At 39.8% G+C, this 20,715-nt stretch overlaps 1 protein-coding gene across 19 annotated transcripts in view; it reads right to left on the minus strand.

The window, feature by feature from the left end:
* DOCK3 (dedicator of cytokinesis 3) overlaps nt 1-20,449 on the minus strand; it is a 226,279-nt gene extending 205,830 nt beyond the window's left edge. For 11 of the 19 annotated variants that reach the window (XM_030043816.2, XM_030043821.2, XM_030043810.2 and 8 more), the window contains exon 1: nt 19,986-20,448. In XM_030043816.2, coding sequence (XP_029899676.1) covers nt 19,986-20,022 — 37 coding nt within the window. In that variant the 5' untranslated portion in view covers nt 20,023-20,448. Of the gene's footprint in view, nt 1-19,985 lie in introns of all 19 variants that reach the window. The other 8 variants (XM_030043808.2, XM_030043805.2, XM_030043804.2 and 5 more) reach the window with 3 other exon arrangements.
* Between the last annotated feature and the right edge of the window lie 266 nt (nt 20,450-20,715).

Below are 20,715 nucleotides of genomic sequence, written 5' to 3' on the forward strand. Positions count from 1 at the left end.
ATATTTTTCTAGGTATCTTTAGTTTTCTTTAACCATGGAAAATAAGAACCCATCTTAATGTTTCCGAAAATACAAACACAATAAAAAAATTACTAAATAAACCTCAATTTAAAAAAAAAATTAAAAAATCACCATAGTGTATAATGATATATTCTTTAACCATATTTATCAAAATACAATAGGGACATGGGTAGTTATCTGAAACATGACGCGTCAAAACAAAGGATGAACTGTAAATAAAGTCTGCCCCCCTCACCCCCACCCCCCAGTCCCATAATGGCTGTTTATCAGCATTTTAAAACTCCCTCAGGCACAGATTTAATTTAATCATTCAAGTACCTTGTTCTAAGTAAATACATGCTCAGCCACAGAGTACGCCCTATATATCACCTTCACGCACACTGGAGCACTACAAGTGGAATTCCATGAGTTGAAATAGTGACCTCCAGTGGGCATCATCCTGTTTTCCAATTTAAGAGAACACTCCCCTTTAAATGCAAACACTCAAGCTATGGTTGAGATGTCCCATGTGATGGAGCTGCTGCATTTCATCTCCTCCCTGAACATCTTTTTATGTCAAAGCCTCTGAATCCCTTATGACTAAAGCCTCTCTGTGCAGAAATTAAAGCAGTTAACCAGAAAGTCTGAAGTCCAGGGAAGAACACCATGGAAACTATCATCTGCACCATTTATCACAACGTATGTCTCTTGAACCTTGAATTTCCAAGGAATAATGAGAAAAGCATAGACAAAGCTTCTACCAAAACAAAATACGGTTTCAACGGTATACACAGATTTCATAAAGGGAAAGGGCAAGAAAGAACTACATACACCAGGTAAACACCCACACAGATGAGACCAATATGAGAAAGAATTTGAATCAAAATCTGAAAAGAACCAAACAGCATCAAGTATTTGCTCTTCCACAATGAGAATCAATGCAGTGATTAATTAAAGAGGAAAAAACTAGGGATTCCATCAACAAACCTAAACTCTTCTCTCAGCTTGTACAGCCCAGCAGAAGTCACCGCCGGTTAAATGAGGTTTTAAATTCTTGTTTACATCAGAGACAGGAGGAACATAACAATTGGCTCCAGACTGGAGTAATGCACACAACATAATGCAAGAAAAACACTAAGCTTGTCAGCACTCTGGATTCATTCTTCACCCATGAAGAAATCATAAATATGGATTTTAACCAAAGAAAAACTACTTAATGCTTCTCCCAAAGCACAGGAACACTGACAATTACCAAACACTTAACTGGCAGGCCACAATCAAACCTCTAATGGCTTCTCCTTGCCCCTCCAGTACTTTAGATAGCAGTACTCTTTAAATACAGAAAATTTTTGGTTTTTTTTTTTAATAGGCAATTTTACCAAAACAAGAAGGTACAAACATCTTTTATTTTTAAGTTGTTTTGCAAAACACAGTCCTAGATTAAAATAACACTACTTTTCTGTTCAGATCAACAAAAATACTAAAAAATTCAAATATGTCTCAAAACCACAGTATTTCAAAAATCCTGGGTGAAAAGTTACTATTGAAAACACCAGAAAAATGCAGAAATGGTAACACAGTAACAAGATACATTCATTTATGAGAGTAATTCTAGATACACGGTTATTAAAAAAATTTAATATAGACATGATAATATTAAATCCAATTTCCAAGCTACTTTCAACTTCTCTGAATGCGCCAAGATTATCATGACACAGAGACACCAGTCACGGGACACATGGGTATTAGTGGTTGTAGACAAAAGAGTAATTGGAATTGTAGAGAGATTAATGACTGACTGGTCTTACTCAGCTGAGTCCAACAAGTAATAGTCTGAAAAATATTATTGCATGTTAACACTGCATTAGAAGTTTTGAATTAGCAAACAACAGCTGGCTTCCTATGACAATTATTTACTATATGAAAACTACTGAATAAAGGATGCAACCAGGAAAGAAACTGGATTTGATGCAACTACTAGTTCTTTGGTCATCAGATACTTGCCTATTATGCAACAACAAAAAGTGAGCTTGGAATGAAAGGTAAAGGAAAGGTACCAGGAAAATAGAGTGCTGTTTTTTTCAACTGCTGATATAATAAATTTTAAAAATATGCCCAAGAATAATGACTTTAATATATTTAGGCTTGCAAGAAGTAATTCTAATAGATCTGTTAGTTCATAGATGCAAACTGTCCATTTATAAAGGATTCTACTGGTCACACAAAGAAAATCTGATATAAGGACTCTACTGCATCAATATGTAATCAGCCCTTTAGAATTCAGAGTAGTCTATTAATAAGATAGCCAAAGCTCTTTTCTCAGGTCTACTTGAGTCAAAAAAGAATAAACAAACAAAATCACAGAACAGAAATGAATTGATCCCATCAGCTGTAGATACAATCTGGATGATCATTCTCAATTAGAAAATAAGTTCTCATACAAAAATAACATCCATCTCTCATTCCTTGTTCTTAATACAGCAGCATGAAATCTAATTCCTTCATCGATAAATTTGTAGTCATCAATAAATTATGTAAGTCTCTTCTGTTTGACAATTTTAATAATCAATAGGGTATGTGAATAGCAATATGGTTATTTCTGAAATAACAGAGCCAGATCTCAAGAGTTGTTGACTTTCCAGCCACACTAAATGAAAGTCAGGAAAAATTAAAGAACCCAGATAAACTGACCCAAGACATCAAACCATATCTTATTAAAACTGTTTAACAAGAACACAATTTAACATCTCTGAGAAAAAAAAAAAAAAAGAAAAAAAAAAAAGAATGGTAAAAATAGCTACTGATTATAACAGAATCCCTGAAATTTGAGGCTATTTTATAGTCTGATGTATGATTCCAAAGGTTACTTCCAAAGTTATGGATGTTACTCATTTGTTAAGCTAAAAATGCACTTTGCAACACAATCTTATTTATGAAGTCACTTAGGTACACAATTCTTCTTGGCAGTATTATTTGAAAAATATGAACACAAATGTATATGGGAAATACAGAATAATTTAACCATTCTAGAGAAAATAATTTACAGAGAGGACTCCAATAACTGACTTCTGTCCTTCCCACAGAGAAATTCTTTACAGCATATGATCATCTACAAACTGTCTGTCAATCAACAACTCTCCGTCATTTCTTACAAGAGTCGTCCCCTCAGTCACCAGAAGTAACGCATCATCAAAATAGGCATACAGCAAAGCTTTTACCCACCAGTTAACAGAGCTGAATGATCCCTCTTGGATTCTAGGACAGACTGCTGAAATATTTAACATCTATTTTCAGATAGTAAACCCCTTGACATCATTCAGGTTTATGAGAAGGTCATAGTTCCTCCTCACAAAACAGAATTTCAGTCAGCAGTTAAACCCAACATTCCGCCAAAGAGGAATGTTCTGAAAAAGCACCACGCGCCACTTTCAGGCATTATCTCCAAGTCAACGGTTCCTTAACTGTGGTACTTGAATGGTATCAGAGTGGGCCACAGCAAAAGAAACCCTTCCCTCCACACCTCTGTAATTTATTAATGAGAAAGGCACAAAATAGTTTACATAGGCACTTCCTTTCATACTGTTTGCTACAGTTTGAGAGTAATTGGGGGGTATAACATTTAAGAACAGATGGAATTGGAATAACAGTCTGGAAAGCCAAAGACCCAGGAGAGGACAGATTCAGAAGTTGTTTGCTTGCCTATGGACATGCCCTGACACAGCATAAGCAGCTGCATTGTAAGCCACCAGCAGTTCGAGAAACTGCTTCAAAAGAATAAGGGTACACAGGTAAACACGAACATCTTAAGAAAGGGTCAATGCAACTTTGCATAGCTTACTGATTCCTCACGTGTTAGATATCTAAAGGAGCTGCTTGTTATATGGACAAAGAAGATCCAATTGATACAATGCAGTAGGTTTTACACAATCTATTCTGAAACAGCCCCTGTCAAAAGCTCTTTCAGAAACTGAGCTTGGCTGTCATAAAGTGGGAAAGCATTTGCACAGATAAACAGCTAAGAGAGATGAAATAGAAGTAGCCAGTTTTCTTAGTGAAGACAGATTGACCAGCAAGCTCTAAAGGGATCTCCATTGGAGCCTCTTCTGTTTAAAGTATTTCTAAATGATCCAGAAAATCTGATCATTTAGAAAAGTGACAAAGTTTGTGAAGCCACTCAAGCTATTCAGGGTAATAAACAGTTGCAGAGGGACCTAAGTACCGCAAGTAGAACTGGCAGACGTACACCATTTAGTTCATCTACATGGTGTTTCAGGAGGGATGAACAACGCTCATCTCACATCCAAAACGACTGTCTCTCCCCTTGCTATTACCACACTGAGTGAAACCCTGGAATGTTACTCAGAGTTTTTGTCATAAGCTCAATGCTCAGCCACTGTCAAGCACCACCCCTCTCACCACCCCCACATCATAGCAGAATACTATCTTTGGGAAAAAAAGGGAAGACACCATTACCTGCAGTACTGTATAAAATTCACAACCATCCCCCCCATGACAGTTTTCCCCTTTTTCAAAAACGTATCCTTTGTCGTAAAGGATGGAACAGCATAAGGAAAGGTAGAAAGAAGTGAGACAAGAGATACAAAGGACTGCGTAAGGGCTTTTATATGATTAATTAAGACAGGACTCTTCTACAAGTGAGACTGACAGATGAAAGGGTTGGAGAGAGTATAATTGATAAGTTGCATGGAGAAGGTGAACAGGGAACAATTGCTAATCATCCCTTCCAGTACAAAAAGCAGAGCAGTGTCAAAAGAAACAGCAGAAAAGAGTTCAGGACTTTATTAAATAAAGTACTTTTCCACATAGTGCATAAATTGTGAAATTCCTCATAAGACACTGTGGGTGATAAAAAAAAAAAATGAAAAAAAAATCATTCAAGTTCAAAACCAAATAGGGCAAATTAATGGATGCATACCACCTTAGGCTCATCAAGTCCCTGACCCAAAAAGCACTTAAGTCTTGGGAAAGCATCACATATGATTATCTTGCTGTGCTACTATACTGTAAACACCTGCTATTGGTCACTGTCAAGGGCAGGACACTGAAGGAGATGAGTATGTGGCTGGACTGTTATGATCTCTCACACTGTTATTATGGAATCACAGCCTCAGCTTCTGTTGTCCCTTGCTATCTGTCAATTCGTGACCTCATCTGAACACCATTATGGCAAAAAGAGAGAATACAATTCACAGTTAGAGAAATGCTAAATTAGATTTCATGTGTCATTATTACTTTCTGCTGCCCACCTAAATAACAGAGCTGTTTTCATTTTTGCTGTGGTATAATTTAAAATATATCTTCCTTTTGTAATTCCTTCTAATTCAATTGCTTATGTCCCAACTTCCCCACCCAGTCTCACCTGGGTCGCAATGCTTCCACAGATCATTTTTCTTCTCAAATGAATTATGTCAATTACATGATAAACTTAGTAATAAAATGTGTCACATTTTTTACACAAACAGTGGAAAAACCCAAAACAAGAACAGAAAAATGCCAGAGTACTGTCCAGCACAATACATCCACATAAAGATCATGCAGCATCTAGCTGCTAATTCCACTCAAACATCATTTTTTCTTAGCATATACATAAAAATACTTTGCAGCACAACGAACAGACATAGGTATACGCCTTCTCCTATACTTTCTAATTTTTTCAACCTATTTCGAGGCATTGTAGTAAAGCCTACAAAAATATTTTGACATTGCATAATGTTCTATTTACAATATAAAATATCAGTTCAGCCCATAATTTGTTTTCATAAAGGAACAAAGCCCTTTTCCTGCCCTTTGCCTCCCCACCTTCCAAGATGTATCAATGAAAATTGGAAGTATTTATTTAAATGAGGGCTGAGAAACAAAATCAGTTCAAGAGGTTTCCATGTTTACATTGTCCCCTTTTTCTTCTCCAAATCTAAACTGTTTCTCTAATCATAAAGTCAGGCTTTATTATTTTTCTCATGTTTTCTAAAACACTTTTTTTTTTTTCTTTAACCCAAGATGTTGGTGAGGCCAAGATTTAATGAACTCTATGGGTTAACTTTGGGGAAAAAAAACCCACAAGATTTCTTATTATCAGCTGTGAACATGCTTTTTTTTTTTTTTTTTTTTTTTTTTTTTAAGTTTCACTGGGTCTTTTTTAGTTGCATAACGTGACAAACTCACTCCTTAAACTCCTTCCACTGTTAACAATCATAATTTTGCAAACTTTTAACATATCTCTGTTTACTCATGACTTGAAAAGACAAATCTTCTTGTCCTTTGTGACTTTTTTTCCCCAGTTCTCAACTCAATATTATTATTATTATCTGTCTTACTAAAATTCTGGTAACTTGCAATATTTTTAGATGACACCAGCAGAACAAGTGTTTCAGGTTAAAGTATGCCATTTAATTTTTATAAATGCTTTGTACTAGACTCAACTTGCAGTTACTCACGTTGTGCATTGATCACGCCCTAAGTATATCTTCGACCAAATTAATTTCAGAAGGAATGGCAAGGATAATGTATAGGAGAAGCATATCAGCAGTTGTGTTGCTCTATACCCAAATTACTTAGCTCCATACCATACCATGTTTTAATCACACTGAGCAGACACTGAATTGTGTTCTGTGCTACAAATGTCAAAGTTCTGAATTTTTCTGATGGTGTAATTTATGCTCTATAACATGTAACCATATTTTAAACTCACACCTCTATCACACCAGCTACAAATTTGGTGTTCATGTTTACTTAGGGTAAACACATAACAAACTCTTCAATTTCACAGTCCTTATAAAGAACTTTGTATTCAACTACTACTAGTTATTGCTATTACTAGTTAACATGGAATATAAGTCAATCTCTGAGCCTAAGATTGACTGATATTGATTAATCTTCAAGAAAATAATGTAATTACTTCAGACTGATAAAGTAATGTTATGATGAGGATGTATCTTTCCTTAAAATGTTTTGGGGTTTTTTTTTATTGATCCATGAAAAGTGTCTAGTATAAAACAGTATAAACTAGTTTTAACAGCTGAATGAGATGAACTTTAATTTCTTCCCTGTAATACCCAGATGATAATAACGGCTCCATGTAACATAACTTGAGTCACTGTAGTAGGCAAGACCAAAGATGGCTCTAAATCCAATACCTTTTCTCTAAGAGGCTAAAACAAGGAGGTGAAGGAAGGGTATTAGAATATGGCAAGGATGTATCTTTCCCCAACTTGAGCCACCTGTGGATTGGGACTTCCTAAAGTAGAAGCTTTTGTTAGTATTAATTTTATATATGTATTTAATAGCACTTTCTATACTTTTTCTTCTACAGAGCCACCCAAATGTTTTTGAACTACATCCACTTTTAACATCCAAATGACCCCAGAACTCCATGCTTCACTTGTGCATCATATAGAAGGTGGTTTATAGTTGTTCAGATCCTGCATCACCAATGCCCTCTGTGAACTGTATTAAAATAAAAAGAGTGAACAGTGAATTTCTATTCTTCCACTCCACAGTATTTATTGTTTTAGAATCTTGCAACCTACCTTTTCTTAATAACTTATTTTCCAAGAAGGGTGACAGATGTTAATTCTTTGTATTTACATATGGCAGACAGGGAAAAAAGTCTCTAAGCCACAGCACTATGACTGCACAAGAAAATAAACCACCATGGATACAAGTTACCCTCCAGAGGAAAAGACAGCTAAGAGTCAAGATGTAGCTTTACCTTTTTGTGAGGCAACTGTGTTGCACAATCACGCCTACAGGCAGCAAAGAATTAATGCTTTCCAAACCACTACATACCTTCCAGCCTGACCCTCTCTCAGAACTACAAACCTTTTTCCAGCAAAAAGGAGTAGTTATTGCCAACAGAAAATTGTGTGTTTAATAATTTAGAAGACCAAAAAATAGTTGATGAAGGAAAAAAAAACCCTCACTTTTTTATAGCAAAATTAAAGGCCAATATGATTAAATTTTTGTGGAACTGCTTGATTAAACCTGTCAGCTTCATAGATTGCACAGTTAGACTCTGATGATATTTGACAAGGGAGGAGAACCACAAGGAAATTAAAATGAAAACATTTTCATTTTATTCTACAAATACCTAGAAGAATGTTTTCACCTTCACAGTATACCTTCCAAGTATTTAAAAGATTAATTACGGGTGAGGGTTTCAATTATCTGCCAGAAATTAATGTGTGACATGCAAATTTATTTGCAAGTTCTGGCCACATTCAGCAAGTGTGTTTACAAAGAAAACAGGGAACAAAACCCAGGTCTAGTACTTCCAAAACATTCTGCTGTTTAAGGAAGATGGACTATATGAAGAATTTAGTTATGAAGGAGAGGACATATCCAATTACACCCTAAAAAAACAACTACCCAAATAAAACACAAGGTTTTCACAGAAAGGGGCACTTCTTGCAGAGTATACTGGTACACATGACACAGAACAGGGCTCTAATCCGATTGGAATTGCCAGGCACTAATGTAATACACACACACACACACAAAAAAAGATTATCGAAAGCTGATTAAAAGCCATCCAAACATTACAATCGAAGAGTAGGGATTAAACAAAAGACATGATTTAAAGAGGGCTAAAGAATTTTTTGACCTTATTAATGGTCTTTATGAACTTTTATGCAAAACCTTGAGGAAGAAAAATATATTTCAGAACTGAAAGCAATCTGTTACACTTAAGGTTCTGTATATTACCAAAATTACACTACAATTAAGTGAAGGTATTTCAGGCTGGTCGGGGAGCAGTGGCAGTTGCTAGGCAGCATCTGCTCCTGTCAGGGATGCTTCTTTCTTTGTGCAATACAGAACCTCAGCCAGGAATACTGCCACCAATGGATTATTACAAGGCAGCTTACTGCCATCACATGGCATCTGCAAAGTGCTCAAACTGCTGCCTAGCAACACCGCCTCTTTCTACTGAGTCATACCATCACTATGAAAATATTCATGTAAAAAAAGAAACGGATGCCTGAGAAGAAAGGTGATCATTCACTAGCAAAGTGAATTATTGCTAGCATCCTTCCCCTACCCTCCAAGATAAAAATAGAGATTAGGCTCAAAAATCATGAGCTGTTTAAAATAGTTTTGCACATCCTGGTGGCACTGAGGTAGAATTGAAGAAACAGACCAAAAGCCCACAGCATTGTCCACTACCTTAGCTGTATTAAGGAACTGATTTTGAGCTGCTAGCTTTGCAGGCATCTATCCTACTCATCCCCTTCCTGTAAATCTACTCCCTCAGCTATCAGTTCATTCAACTTCCACTCTAGCAGTAGAGAAGTCCCTCACCCATACATCATTCCCTCTATGTGGGAAGTAAATGCAGCAGTTTCTTTTTCTCCCCTTTTAAGCAGAGACAAAGGCTGTTTCAGTTTCTGAAACCCTTTTCCCTCTTTCCAATACCTAACTTGCAAAGAGGAGAAACACACTGACCATGCCACACTCTGCACAGAGAAGCGTGGAGCCGTCTTGCACTGCTGCATTCCACAGACCGCAAATGTGAGCCAGAAATGGCTATGCTTTACTGTTGAACACCAGGAAACGAAATAAGAAACCAGTCAAGTTTTGAATGTCCTGGAGGATGGAGATTGCACCACCTCTCCAGGCAACCTGCTCCAGTGCTTTACCGTATGCATTATGGAAATCAATGTCACATACCGTAATTTGCCACCACTGCTCCTCCTTTCACTGTGCAACTCTGAAAAGCATCTGGCTCCGCCTTCTCCGTAACTCCCTAAAAGTAGCTAATCACAAACTAGACCCCTTCTTATCCTCCCCTTCTACAGGTTGTACCACCCTAGATCTCGCAGACCCTCCTCTCTCGTTGTGTCCCCCAGCTTCCCAACCATCTCCTAATCTCAGCCCTCGTACTGTGAGATACAGTGCTCCAGATGCAGCCCCAGGAGTGATTCCCCAAAGGAGGAAATGGTAACTTCCATCAACATCCCCGTTACACAGGAACACAGCCTGGTATGCAGCTAGCTATAGGAGAGCACCACTGATTCATGTTCACACATGCAAAAACATAGGTATCATCCCACAGCGTTTTACATCCTATCCCATTTTACACTGACTACATCGTAAGACTTCTAGTCCTCCTGTCTAACTGCTAAATAAGTTCATAACATGCTAAAGTTACCTTGGCATTTACGGTCAGTTTGTGCATTTCCTGTGAGGAGGAGGAAGGGAAGAAAAAGGCAGATTTGTAGAAGTGTATTTATCAGTATACCAGCTCCTGCACCTTAGTTGAAAACTCTGTATTTTAGCCTATACTGTCTGCCACACAAGAACTTTTTGTGGACATCTCAAGACAGCTTACAAGACTGCTAAGAAACCTTTCAACCCCCATACAAGAACTTTGACCTTTTTGGTAAACTATTTGCTACTAAAATACCAAAAAAAAGAGAAATATTTGCCTGACACAATTGCAAATGCTTTTTTTTTTTCCATAAGACCTAAAGAATTTTTACCTCATCTAATCTTGACTTAAGCAAACATACATTGTTTAATGCTATCAACATCATCTGGAACTACTGGGAAAATCCTCTTTTTCTGTTATTGCATCTTCCACCCAGGCTGAAATAATTTCTTTTTTTCATTATTAAAAGAAGAGTACTGTCTTGTGCCAGCAACCTGAAATGTAGTCACTCCAGAGTTGAAAAAATCAGTAAGATCAGAAGTTGCAGTTTAGGGCCTTGCCGTGATGAAGGAAGTTAGAGAGAAAAGCCTATTTTCAACCTCCACTTCCCCAGAGACAAAAGAGAAGCTGTTTCTGCAAGACCAATGCTTCAAAAGCAACCTTCCTTGGGCTAAAACGCTTGGACCACAGAGGTAACCAAATACTTATCAGAAAAACAAAACCAAAAATAAACAACAAACCACCAACACAGCAGAGCAACTTTGTTCATAATTCCAATCAGATCAACCTACTTGGAAAGGCTGAAACAGAACAGCAAGCGGGCAGAACAGATAGCTGCAAATTACTGTGCGCATGACAGAGCGATGAGGGAGTACGACCGACAGCAGCAGCACGAGCTGTTCCAAGCGGATGCTTAGCTGCGTGGTCAGCAGACAGCAGGCCCAAGCACATCAGCTCACAGAGCTGGTCTTTCTGTGCCCCGGACCAGCTCTTCCCATACTAACAAGTCATCGCCAGAGGAACGGCCAGTCAATATAACCTTTAAACAGAAACACAGACGCGTAGATGATTCTCTTCAGGCAAGGCCAGGTGCACAAGTAGCATGCAGCACCATTTTGTACAGTATGTAATAGCAGATGTCAGGGCAAAACTATCTCACAAAAATGTTGATCCTGCTTCACTAAATGCACTGAAGCTAGACTGTTGCCTCTTTGGTTTATGAAAATTGAGTTGCCCATCATTCAGCTTATGAGCATTTAGAGAGAGAGAAAAAACACAAAGACACATCAAAGTTCAAACCACAGTTTTCAATAACCTTCTTTTACAATAATCCATGTATTTTTTGGTTATTTACCCCAGTGCACTGGCTGACACTTTCTCATTTGTGCTTACACTCTCTGTCCCTGTATATAATACAGCCATATATACATAAACGTACATAAATGAGAACATTTGCCTAGGTGAAGCGGGCAACTTTATGCAGACATTTCCATAGGCATTTTTCTCTACAAAGGAAGAGATGGGTGAAATAAAAACATCTGCTCCTGTCCTCCCAGATCCAGACCCAGTTACTGGAAACATACATATTGCTCCCTACAGGAACTATTTAACACCGGCTGCCATATTCTCCTATGAAAGGTTTTCTGCTACCTTTACAACTTGTTCCAGTAGACCACACACCCCAGCAAGACAAAGGACCCTATACAACCCAATACCCAAACAGGCCTGTAAGAAATTATATATTGCTTTCAATTGGCTTCTGTTTAACAGTTCTTCTGGGTTTCTCTGACATGTATGCAAGGCTTCATTTATCAAGATCAGAAGACTGAAAGGGCAGGTATATTAAATTAACAGTTGGCATAAACATCTCATCCATAAACACATTTAGAGGGAAGAGAGAGGCCCCTACTGTTCAAATACACAGAAACAAGAGATTTCTGGAACAGTAAGTCACCTGCCAAAGCACACTGAACTACACTCTAGCATGCTGGGTAGCTCACAGACTTATATTCAGAATAAACAAAATAAAATAATTCACCACTCCATCAACTACCTACTGCCAACACTAAAAGCGTTTAGTGCATAAGCTTCCTTACCTTGTAACATCTAGACAAACCTTTGTTTTTGTTTCAGAGAATAAAGAAAAACCTTTATTTTTGTTTCAGAGAGTAACTGGTATCAGCTTACTTCTGAAAGCAGAATGACCTGCTTTTAATCACCAAGAGTTAGCTGGCACCACTTGTCATAAGCTTTTCTTAAGGCTTAATATCCAGAAAGACTCAAGAAAAGAAAATGTAGTCAAGTGCTGAAGTGGGACAAGAGGGAAGTCTTATCTTTGTAATAAGTAATCACCTCACAACTATACTGGAAAGCACTTAGTCTGCTCAATCCCACAGCTATCAGTCTTCCTAATACCTTCAGTAAGGTTTGACTAAAGACTCGTTGCTTAAACAAACACTAAAATATGTCTAGGAGGAAGGAATTACAGCTAAAAAAAAAAACTTAAGAGATGCTTTCAGGATCTCAGAAGAGATCATAAAGTTCACTTTGACACGCAAAAACCTGAATCGAGGTTGGATTTTAACATCAGTCACTTGAGTGAGATATTTCCCCTCTTTGCCTTGAGGTTCAGTGAGCACACAGATTTTGAAACAGAACAAAGAAAAGAGTGAAATGTAGTGATACTAAGGGTGATTCATAACTTAAAAACAATCAGTGGAAAGACTGCTGTCAAATGCAACTGGTTTTGAACCAAGATCCTACTGTATGCTTCCTTTAGCCTCTTCCTCAGTGAATATCACAGCTGAGAAAAGAACACAATAAACTTAATTCACTATACAAATTAACAAAAATTTCTCTGAAACAGGAGAAAAAGTTGCATCAGGCTCTTTAACAGCTGAATAATCTTCCAGAGACTTTCCATTCTTTGGTCAGTGTTTTCACATCCACATCTGAAAAGAGCTCCTATTTCTCAAAAGAACAGATCTACGAAATGTGTATGGCCACTGATAACACTGGTTGTTGGAGGTCATCAGGTATTTACAGCTGTTCCATATAAGAGCTATGTTCCAAATAATTGACATATTAATCAGAAAAGCTTGTGTATCTACATGTTATGGTACATATGAAGACAAAGAACCCTTCCTCATTCCCAATTATCCCCTTTTTGTGGGCCTTTAAATGCCACCAAATATGTGGTAGAGAATTTTCTAGATCACAAGTTCTGGTGATAATTTCTACACGATTCCCTGATGTTTATATTGGAGTCTGACTTTTTAAGTACAGAATTGCTGAAAGGAAAGGCTTTGCAAGATAGTGAGACTCAAGTCCAGCTGAGCTATGCCATTGACTATAAACTAAGAAAGCTACCTTCAGAAATATTAATAAGAATACCAACTTACCTCTCTTCCTCCTGCAAAAAACAACCTGCAAAAAAAAAAAACTGCAAAAAACAACCTGCACCATCACCCCATACTCATATGCTAACTTCCTATGCCTTAAATTGTTCAAAAGAGAAACAACTTTATATTTTCCTCACTAATTTCACTCTGAAGAATCTCCCTTCCTGACCTACAGGCTTGACAATGAATTTAAACCCAAAGCATACAAATACGAAACACCAAAGAATCACCTAGATTTTCCAAGAACGAGGAGCATTCAAGCCATGTTATCACATACCCTGTTTTTAATTGTAATTGCTATCTGCTGCATTAGAAAAGAAAGCAAAATAACTTGTTCCTTGAATAAACATGAAACGCCTAGTTTCCTACCAATGGATATTCACATTCTCTCCATTTCACCAATGGTCCCATGACAAACCAAATGCAGTAGCATCAGACTTTTAATCTTTCGTTATCCCCAGTCCTGTTCCTGAGCACTCCTGTCTACAAAGCAACCTCAAGTTCACTCCCATGCTCACATTAACAGCTTCCCCTTCACATTCTCCAGCAAGCAAACAAAAAAGTTGTATTAGGAAGAGTCCTGATAGAACCTTATTATCCATTCTTTTCAGCAAGTCAGTAGCTGCTTATCTGCACTACTATCCACAGGAACTCTATCTAGTAAGTTTGTTCTTCCCTACCCAGCCACTAATTTTCATTAAATCTGTAGGAAATGTATGCCTGAGACTGCCAACTCTCATCATAAAATGTTGCTCATTACTGGATGAGAGGTATTGTTAGGTGAGGACAGAAAGAACACTTAAAGATTTCCACCCTTAGTTCTGCACTGTGGGTAAGGTCAGAGAGGAACCACTTTTGCCCCCACCCTATTGGCAAGCAGCTGAAGTCCTGAAGGTCTTAACTGAATACATAATATGGGATAACTACAAATAAATGAAGAAAATTGCTATCAAACCCATCAAAGCATCGGAAATTAAAACCCATATTGCAATACTATCACTTGTTACTCTAAGATCACGCCTACATACCCATACAAACCACGTGATAAACTGCTAAACATACACATCTGATTCCTTGCCTTTGCAAGCAATTTGAAAACCTGTTTCTCAACATCATTCCTCCTGTATTTAGAAAGTTTTGGCTAATTTCTACTGTAAAGTAATTGTGGACAACTGGTATTTAGATGATCTCAAACTAGTAATATCTTATAGATTAATTGTCATCTAGCTCTGTAGACCAGGTATTCACAGGAGCAACCACAATGTCTTTTGGCTAGTCTTTTCTAGGATAAATGAGCCAAAATATATTCATCTCTTCCCACAAAACAGTATATTTAATCTCCAAGTTATAACAGCAACAGCAGAAATACAGATTTACACTAGACTGAAACTAAAATTGCCTACTACATTAAATGACACCTCAATAAACTTTCCTATCTATACTGAAAGTCTCCCATCAGGTGCATCTTGGGAGCTGCTCTTTTCCAGAGACATTTCAAGTTGTGATGCATTTCTCCCTCAGTCAAGCAACAGATACACATTTCCTCTATGACCGCTGACTGACAAATTCCTTTGTTCATTCTGAAGTCCTAAGGGTAAAAAGAGGCCCTCGGGGGCAAAATATTGAATGGAACTAAAAATTACTCCAATCCACAGATCATCTAGTTTTCCTGACTAACGAGCAAGTCCGCAGGTATTACCACCACCTCCCAAAACAGCATTGCACAGAAGGTTTAGAAGTACATCCCTCCTTATAGCTTCGGTTCCAAGACAGATCACTGAAGAATATCCTTAGTCACCTCCCTCCTGCTGCCAGACAATTACAATTTTGGCAATAGGGTACAAAAGAGAAGATGAAATATAACATACATCCCAGAACCCAGTTGCAATGATTGATATTGCTCCCCAGATTACCAAAGATGGACTTTTTCCTAATTTGGGGGAGGGACTTTTTTTCCTGAAACTTTTCGTTTTAAACCTGTAACAAACTGCTTCAGTGATACAGACAAACCGCAATATCAATCAACTGAGAGCACTCCTTCGTTTAGCAGCTGCCTTCTATGTAAACAGGTAAGAACAGAGTAGTATGCCAAGAGACTTGGCGAGGGAAGGCAGACTTTTTCTAAGTTTTGCAGTCCTGTTTTTCCAAACGCAAATATGGATTGGGAAATGTGCAACCCGAGGTTTAGTAATGGTGGGCTGGGGGTGGGGATCAAAAAATCAAGATACTTATCAAAAAACAGAAGCTGCAGTACAGAACTGTAACTAGGACATTATGATGTTCCATCATTTCTTAGTAGGAGCAAGGCAAATTAGTTATATGTATTTGTGCTTACGGATTAACTTTTCATTGTTACTAATTAAGTGGTGAAAATAAAGATAAAAATTCTTTTAAAATGAAACAATTAACAGATTTTAACACTAACGCTTTGAATAAACTAAGAACAGGTGCTGTTTACGCAGGCAGGTTTTCCTTCTTCTCCATGATATAATACATACTTATTTAATATGGTCAGTCATACAAAGTACAGGATTAACTACATTTAAAAAAAAAAAAAAAAAGCAAACAAAAAACACTTTCTTGAGAACTACCTAAACATGCTCCTTGTGCAAAAATAAAGCAGCAGAAACTGACGGCCTAATGAAATACATAATCAGTTCTCACACATTTGCCAAATTTTAATTAACAGTTATTTACTGAAGAGTTCTCTCAGCTTAGCTTTTTCTTTTAATTCATTATTATTTAATACATGCTTTAGAAGGCTAATGTTAACTAATCAGATCACTTTAACAAATATTTTCTTAGAGACAGAGACTGCTTTAAAAATATTAAAACACTAGAGGGCCAGAGAGCTAGTTATCTTCAATAATCAGTTTAGAAATCTCACTAATTGTTTTCAGAACTGGTCATCTTCAGCATCTGTGGAAGAACTGTTTGCCTTTCAACAGCGAGTCTAAAGTTTTGAAAGTGTAGTTAGGAGTAAAGGCACTGAACATAAGTATTTCTAAATAGAACAGAAGGGAATTATTCACAACAGCTCCCAGGTAGTTACTATAGTAGCTGAGAAATACAATCAAGAAAGAAATTCAGTGTTGTTAGGGGAGTGTTTAATGTAATTATTTATTTAGAAATATCCTGAGCAATCTTTTAATATCTTTGTTGCAGCAGTATACAATGACTTGTATGAGAATTGGGCAATACAATAGCGTTCTACAACTGTAAGCACTGAAAACTTCTTTTAATTGCAGCTAGACAGGCAAAGAGAACTTCAGAACCACCAAAAAGCCACTGACATTCACATCAGTAAATTTAACATGTTCTCTTGCAGTCAAGAGTCTGTGTAGCTGTAAAGGGGTATCTGCAAGGGGGCTTCAGCAAGCATGTAAGAAATGTCTTTGTCTCAAACTCTTTGAAAGCCAACGCAGAATACAAAGCCCTTCTATACCCACATGTTGAGAGAGGGAACGTGGTGTCTTTCTGATGGAACGGTTTCTAAAAATTATCATCTCTGAGCCAAATACCTAGATAAGAAGACGACACAGATCACAATTCCCTTTCAACAAAGAGAACAGCATCAGAATTAACTACTTTATGATACTTTCACTTCCCTTGATATACACAAACAGGTATGTGTGGGCCTGGATGCCCAGACATACCTTTCTATTTCACCAGAAACCTCTTCGTGGTATTCCAGTTGCAGAAATAACCGAATTTTTTCCCACCCAACTTACATCACAGGGACATAAAGTCTACTGCCTTAATCCACAGGCAGATCAAAAACTTCTCATGGTTTAACAAGAGCACGGAAAAACACTGGGTTTTTTTGGATAGACAGTGGTCAAAATAAAAACAAACTACTAAAGCCCAAGGCATAACCTCACACCAGTAACACATGCCAGGAAAATTATTTTTGCACATATTATTTTATTTGTGAAATCAGGATAATTTACATCAGCAAAAAACACCCAAACAAAAACCAACCACCACACCATCTCCCCCCCCCCCTTTTTTTTTTTCAATAGTGCACCTCCTAACAGTAAAACCTTAGGTCTACATCTTCTATAGACTAGCTTCTCCAAAAAGCACAAAAATGACCACTCCAGCAAGCAATGACAGATCTACTTTCGAAAAACTAGTACTCCCCTCCCCACTCATAGTAACTGAACTCCAGACACAAGCAGCATTTTTCACCTATTCTCCCTCTCTGGAGGATTATCAACCAATTTCAATTACAGGAAAAGTAATTAAAGCTAGCCAAGAATTAAAAAATACTTGCTTAGAGATCACCAAAATTCTTATGACTTAGCCATTACCTCAGAACTACCTACATGCGTGTTGTCTGAAAAAGAAAAATCAACATCGCAGGAATATTCTTAAGACTACAGAATATTCATTGAAATAACACTTGTCTTCATTCACTACTCTCTCTTCCGGATGCCTCTTCTAGACTTGTTTACAACCTGAATGCAGATTTCCTATCTTTTCCTCCCATAAGTCTGCATTAAAAAAAATTAGTTCACCTACTTTTCAATTAAGGTAGCATACACGTTTTCTTATTTGAAAACACGGGACAAACACAAACAAACAAAGCTCTGAATATCAAACCCTGCAACACAGCAAAGAAAAACAACTACATAAACAGAACACAGGAAAACCAACAAGACTTGAAAAATTAGTGATTTTTTTTCTGAAGCACCTATTACAATTATACCAGTAAGTTTAGTACTAGGACAACAGAGGTGGTCTTTCACCAACAGTTAAGGTATGACCAAGTCTGGATACTTCATATTCTCTGAGCAACCAGCTGAGATGTAACAAAGCTTGTTAACTTTATATGCTTGCAGTGACTGACAAACATTGCAACAGTATTCTAAGTAAAGGCTTTCTTCTGTTATTTTATGCCACTTGTATTTATTTCCCTGCTCTTACAGGTTCTCATCTAACATGCTGTATTTGATTTATTTTTTTTTTGAAACAAAAGTGAATTCCTTACTACTTCTATTCTTTATGAAGATACGTGGAATGTACTAAGCAAAGCATTTGTTGCAGAAGGTACCAATACATTTTGTTGTTTGTTGACTACATGCTCAAAATGTGTTGTACATATTAGTGGCATTAAGGCTTTTAATTGCTCTCAAGTCAACTGTCAAAATCCCACCTTAACAGTTCAGGTTAACAGATCTTTTCAGCAAGTTTGTTTATATTTTTTAAATATTTGCAGAAATTGATCATCACTACACACTGTAGAACTTAAAAATCAATATGAAGAATTGATAACTATAAATTTAATGAAGCATTTAGGTAACTAATCAGGGCAGACACTACTTACTTTTGCTATTATACAAGTCAACAGTTTTAAAAAAAGACTGAAATAAGCAAAAGTGAAGTTAAAGAAAGTCTGTGTCTTCCTTCCATTTCATTAGGCATAACACTTCTGCTCTTATCAGAAATTACCGTACACTAAAATAAAAAACCACAAAACACAGAGCCACCGATGATGACCTCTCAAGTTAGAGCACGCACCATTCAAGATGACAGTAAAATCCGCTTTACCACAAACAACGAAAAATAACAATACTACGCCTTTACAGAAACACGCGCGTCGTTCTTAACGAACTCAATGCACCACGAGCGCTGGAGCCCCAGATTATTAACAGTCAAAGCCCTTGTAGTCCCCAAAGCCGTCCATTTTCAGCCCAGAAAGCACGGCCCAGTCCAGGGCCGGGTTTTATGCTTTCTCTCCCTCGCACGGAGATGCCCGTTCCTGGGGGGGCCCATCGCTCCGAACAGGTGCATCACCGACGCCCCCTAATGACATCGCACCGTAACCGTTCCCTTTCCCTAAACTCCATATAAACAAGATCACCACAAACCACAGATTAAAACGGAGAGAAAAAGGAATCGCACGCTTAAGTAGATTAAGGGCTAAGCGACTCGTTTTCTGATTATGTGTGCCATCAGGACGCGAGCGCGGGCCCCGAAACTCTACTTTTTTCCTTGCCGCCCGCTGCTTCGCGGCGGAAAATAAAAAACTCACGGAAATACCCCCCCACCAAAACACACGCAGGCACATTCGCGGGGTGCCGGGCTATGCGGGCAGGGGAAGGCAGCGGGCGGGCAAGAGGCACAGCCGCTGCCCGCTCTCCCCCGCCAGCAGCCTCCCACGGCCCCGCGGGGGGAGCGCCTGCCCTCCTCGCCATCCCCCCCCACCACCACCACCCCGCTCTCTACCTGCCGGGCAGCGGGAGCGGCGGGGGCGACCATCGCCGCCCACCGCGGAGAGGCAGCGGCGGCCGGGGGAGAGGGAAGCAGCCGCTCCCCCCACTCCCCTCCAGCCCCCGGGGTCCGGCCGCTGCGGAAAGTCGCGGAGGGGGGGTGGGGAGGAAGGGGCGCGGGGGAGGGGACGTGGCAGCACCTACCCACGCCGTATTTCTCCTCCTCGGTCGGACTCCACATGCTGCTGCGGCGGCAGCCGGCCGCGGATCCCCTGGGCAGAGCGAGGCGGGCGAGAGCCGCTCATGGAGCGGGGGCGGCTTCTCCTCCTTCCCCCCCACCCCCGCCTCAGCGGGGCCGCCGCGCCGGCAGCCCCCGCCTCACGCTCCGGCCGGGGCTGCGCTGAGGGTCCCTTCGCCGCTGCCGGAGGGGGGTGGGGTGGGGGGGCGGGGGGGAGGTCGCCCCCCGCCCGGGCAGCAACAGCCGCCGCTCCCCTCAGCGCCCGGCGGGGGCTCGCCGCCGGCCCAGCGCCTCTCCTAGCGCGGCCCCGCCGCCCCAGCGGGCTATCCGCCCTGCCGACGCGGCGGCCCCGCGGAGCTCGGCGGCCCCCAGCCTCCTCCTCCTCCTCCTCGCCACCGCCGCCGCTCCCGTCGCCACCGTCGTCGCCACAGCCGAAGGACTCGGGCTGCCGCGCCCCCCACCCCCCGGTGGAGCCCGGCGCGCATGCGCGGCTCGCACCGCCTTCTCCCCCCCCCCCCGCCCCGCACGAGGCGCGCGCGGGCGCGAGGCGCGGGGGCGGCGGCGCGTGGCCCGGGGGAGAGGGGGGGGGGGGGCGGGGAGCGCGCGGGCGCGGCCGGGGCCCGCAGCGATCCGCGGCTGCGGTGTGTCCGCGTCCGCGTCCGCGTCCGTGTCCGTCCTCCCTCCGCCACCCCGGCG

Source organism: Aquila chrysaetos, chromosome 20 (assembly GCF_900496995.4).
Source record: "Aquila chrysaetos chrysaetos chromosome 20, bAquChr1.4, whole genome shotgun sequence".
Taxonomy (NCBI): Eukaryota; Metazoa; Chordata; class Aves; order Accipitriformes; family Accipitridae; genus Aquila; species Aquila chrysaetos.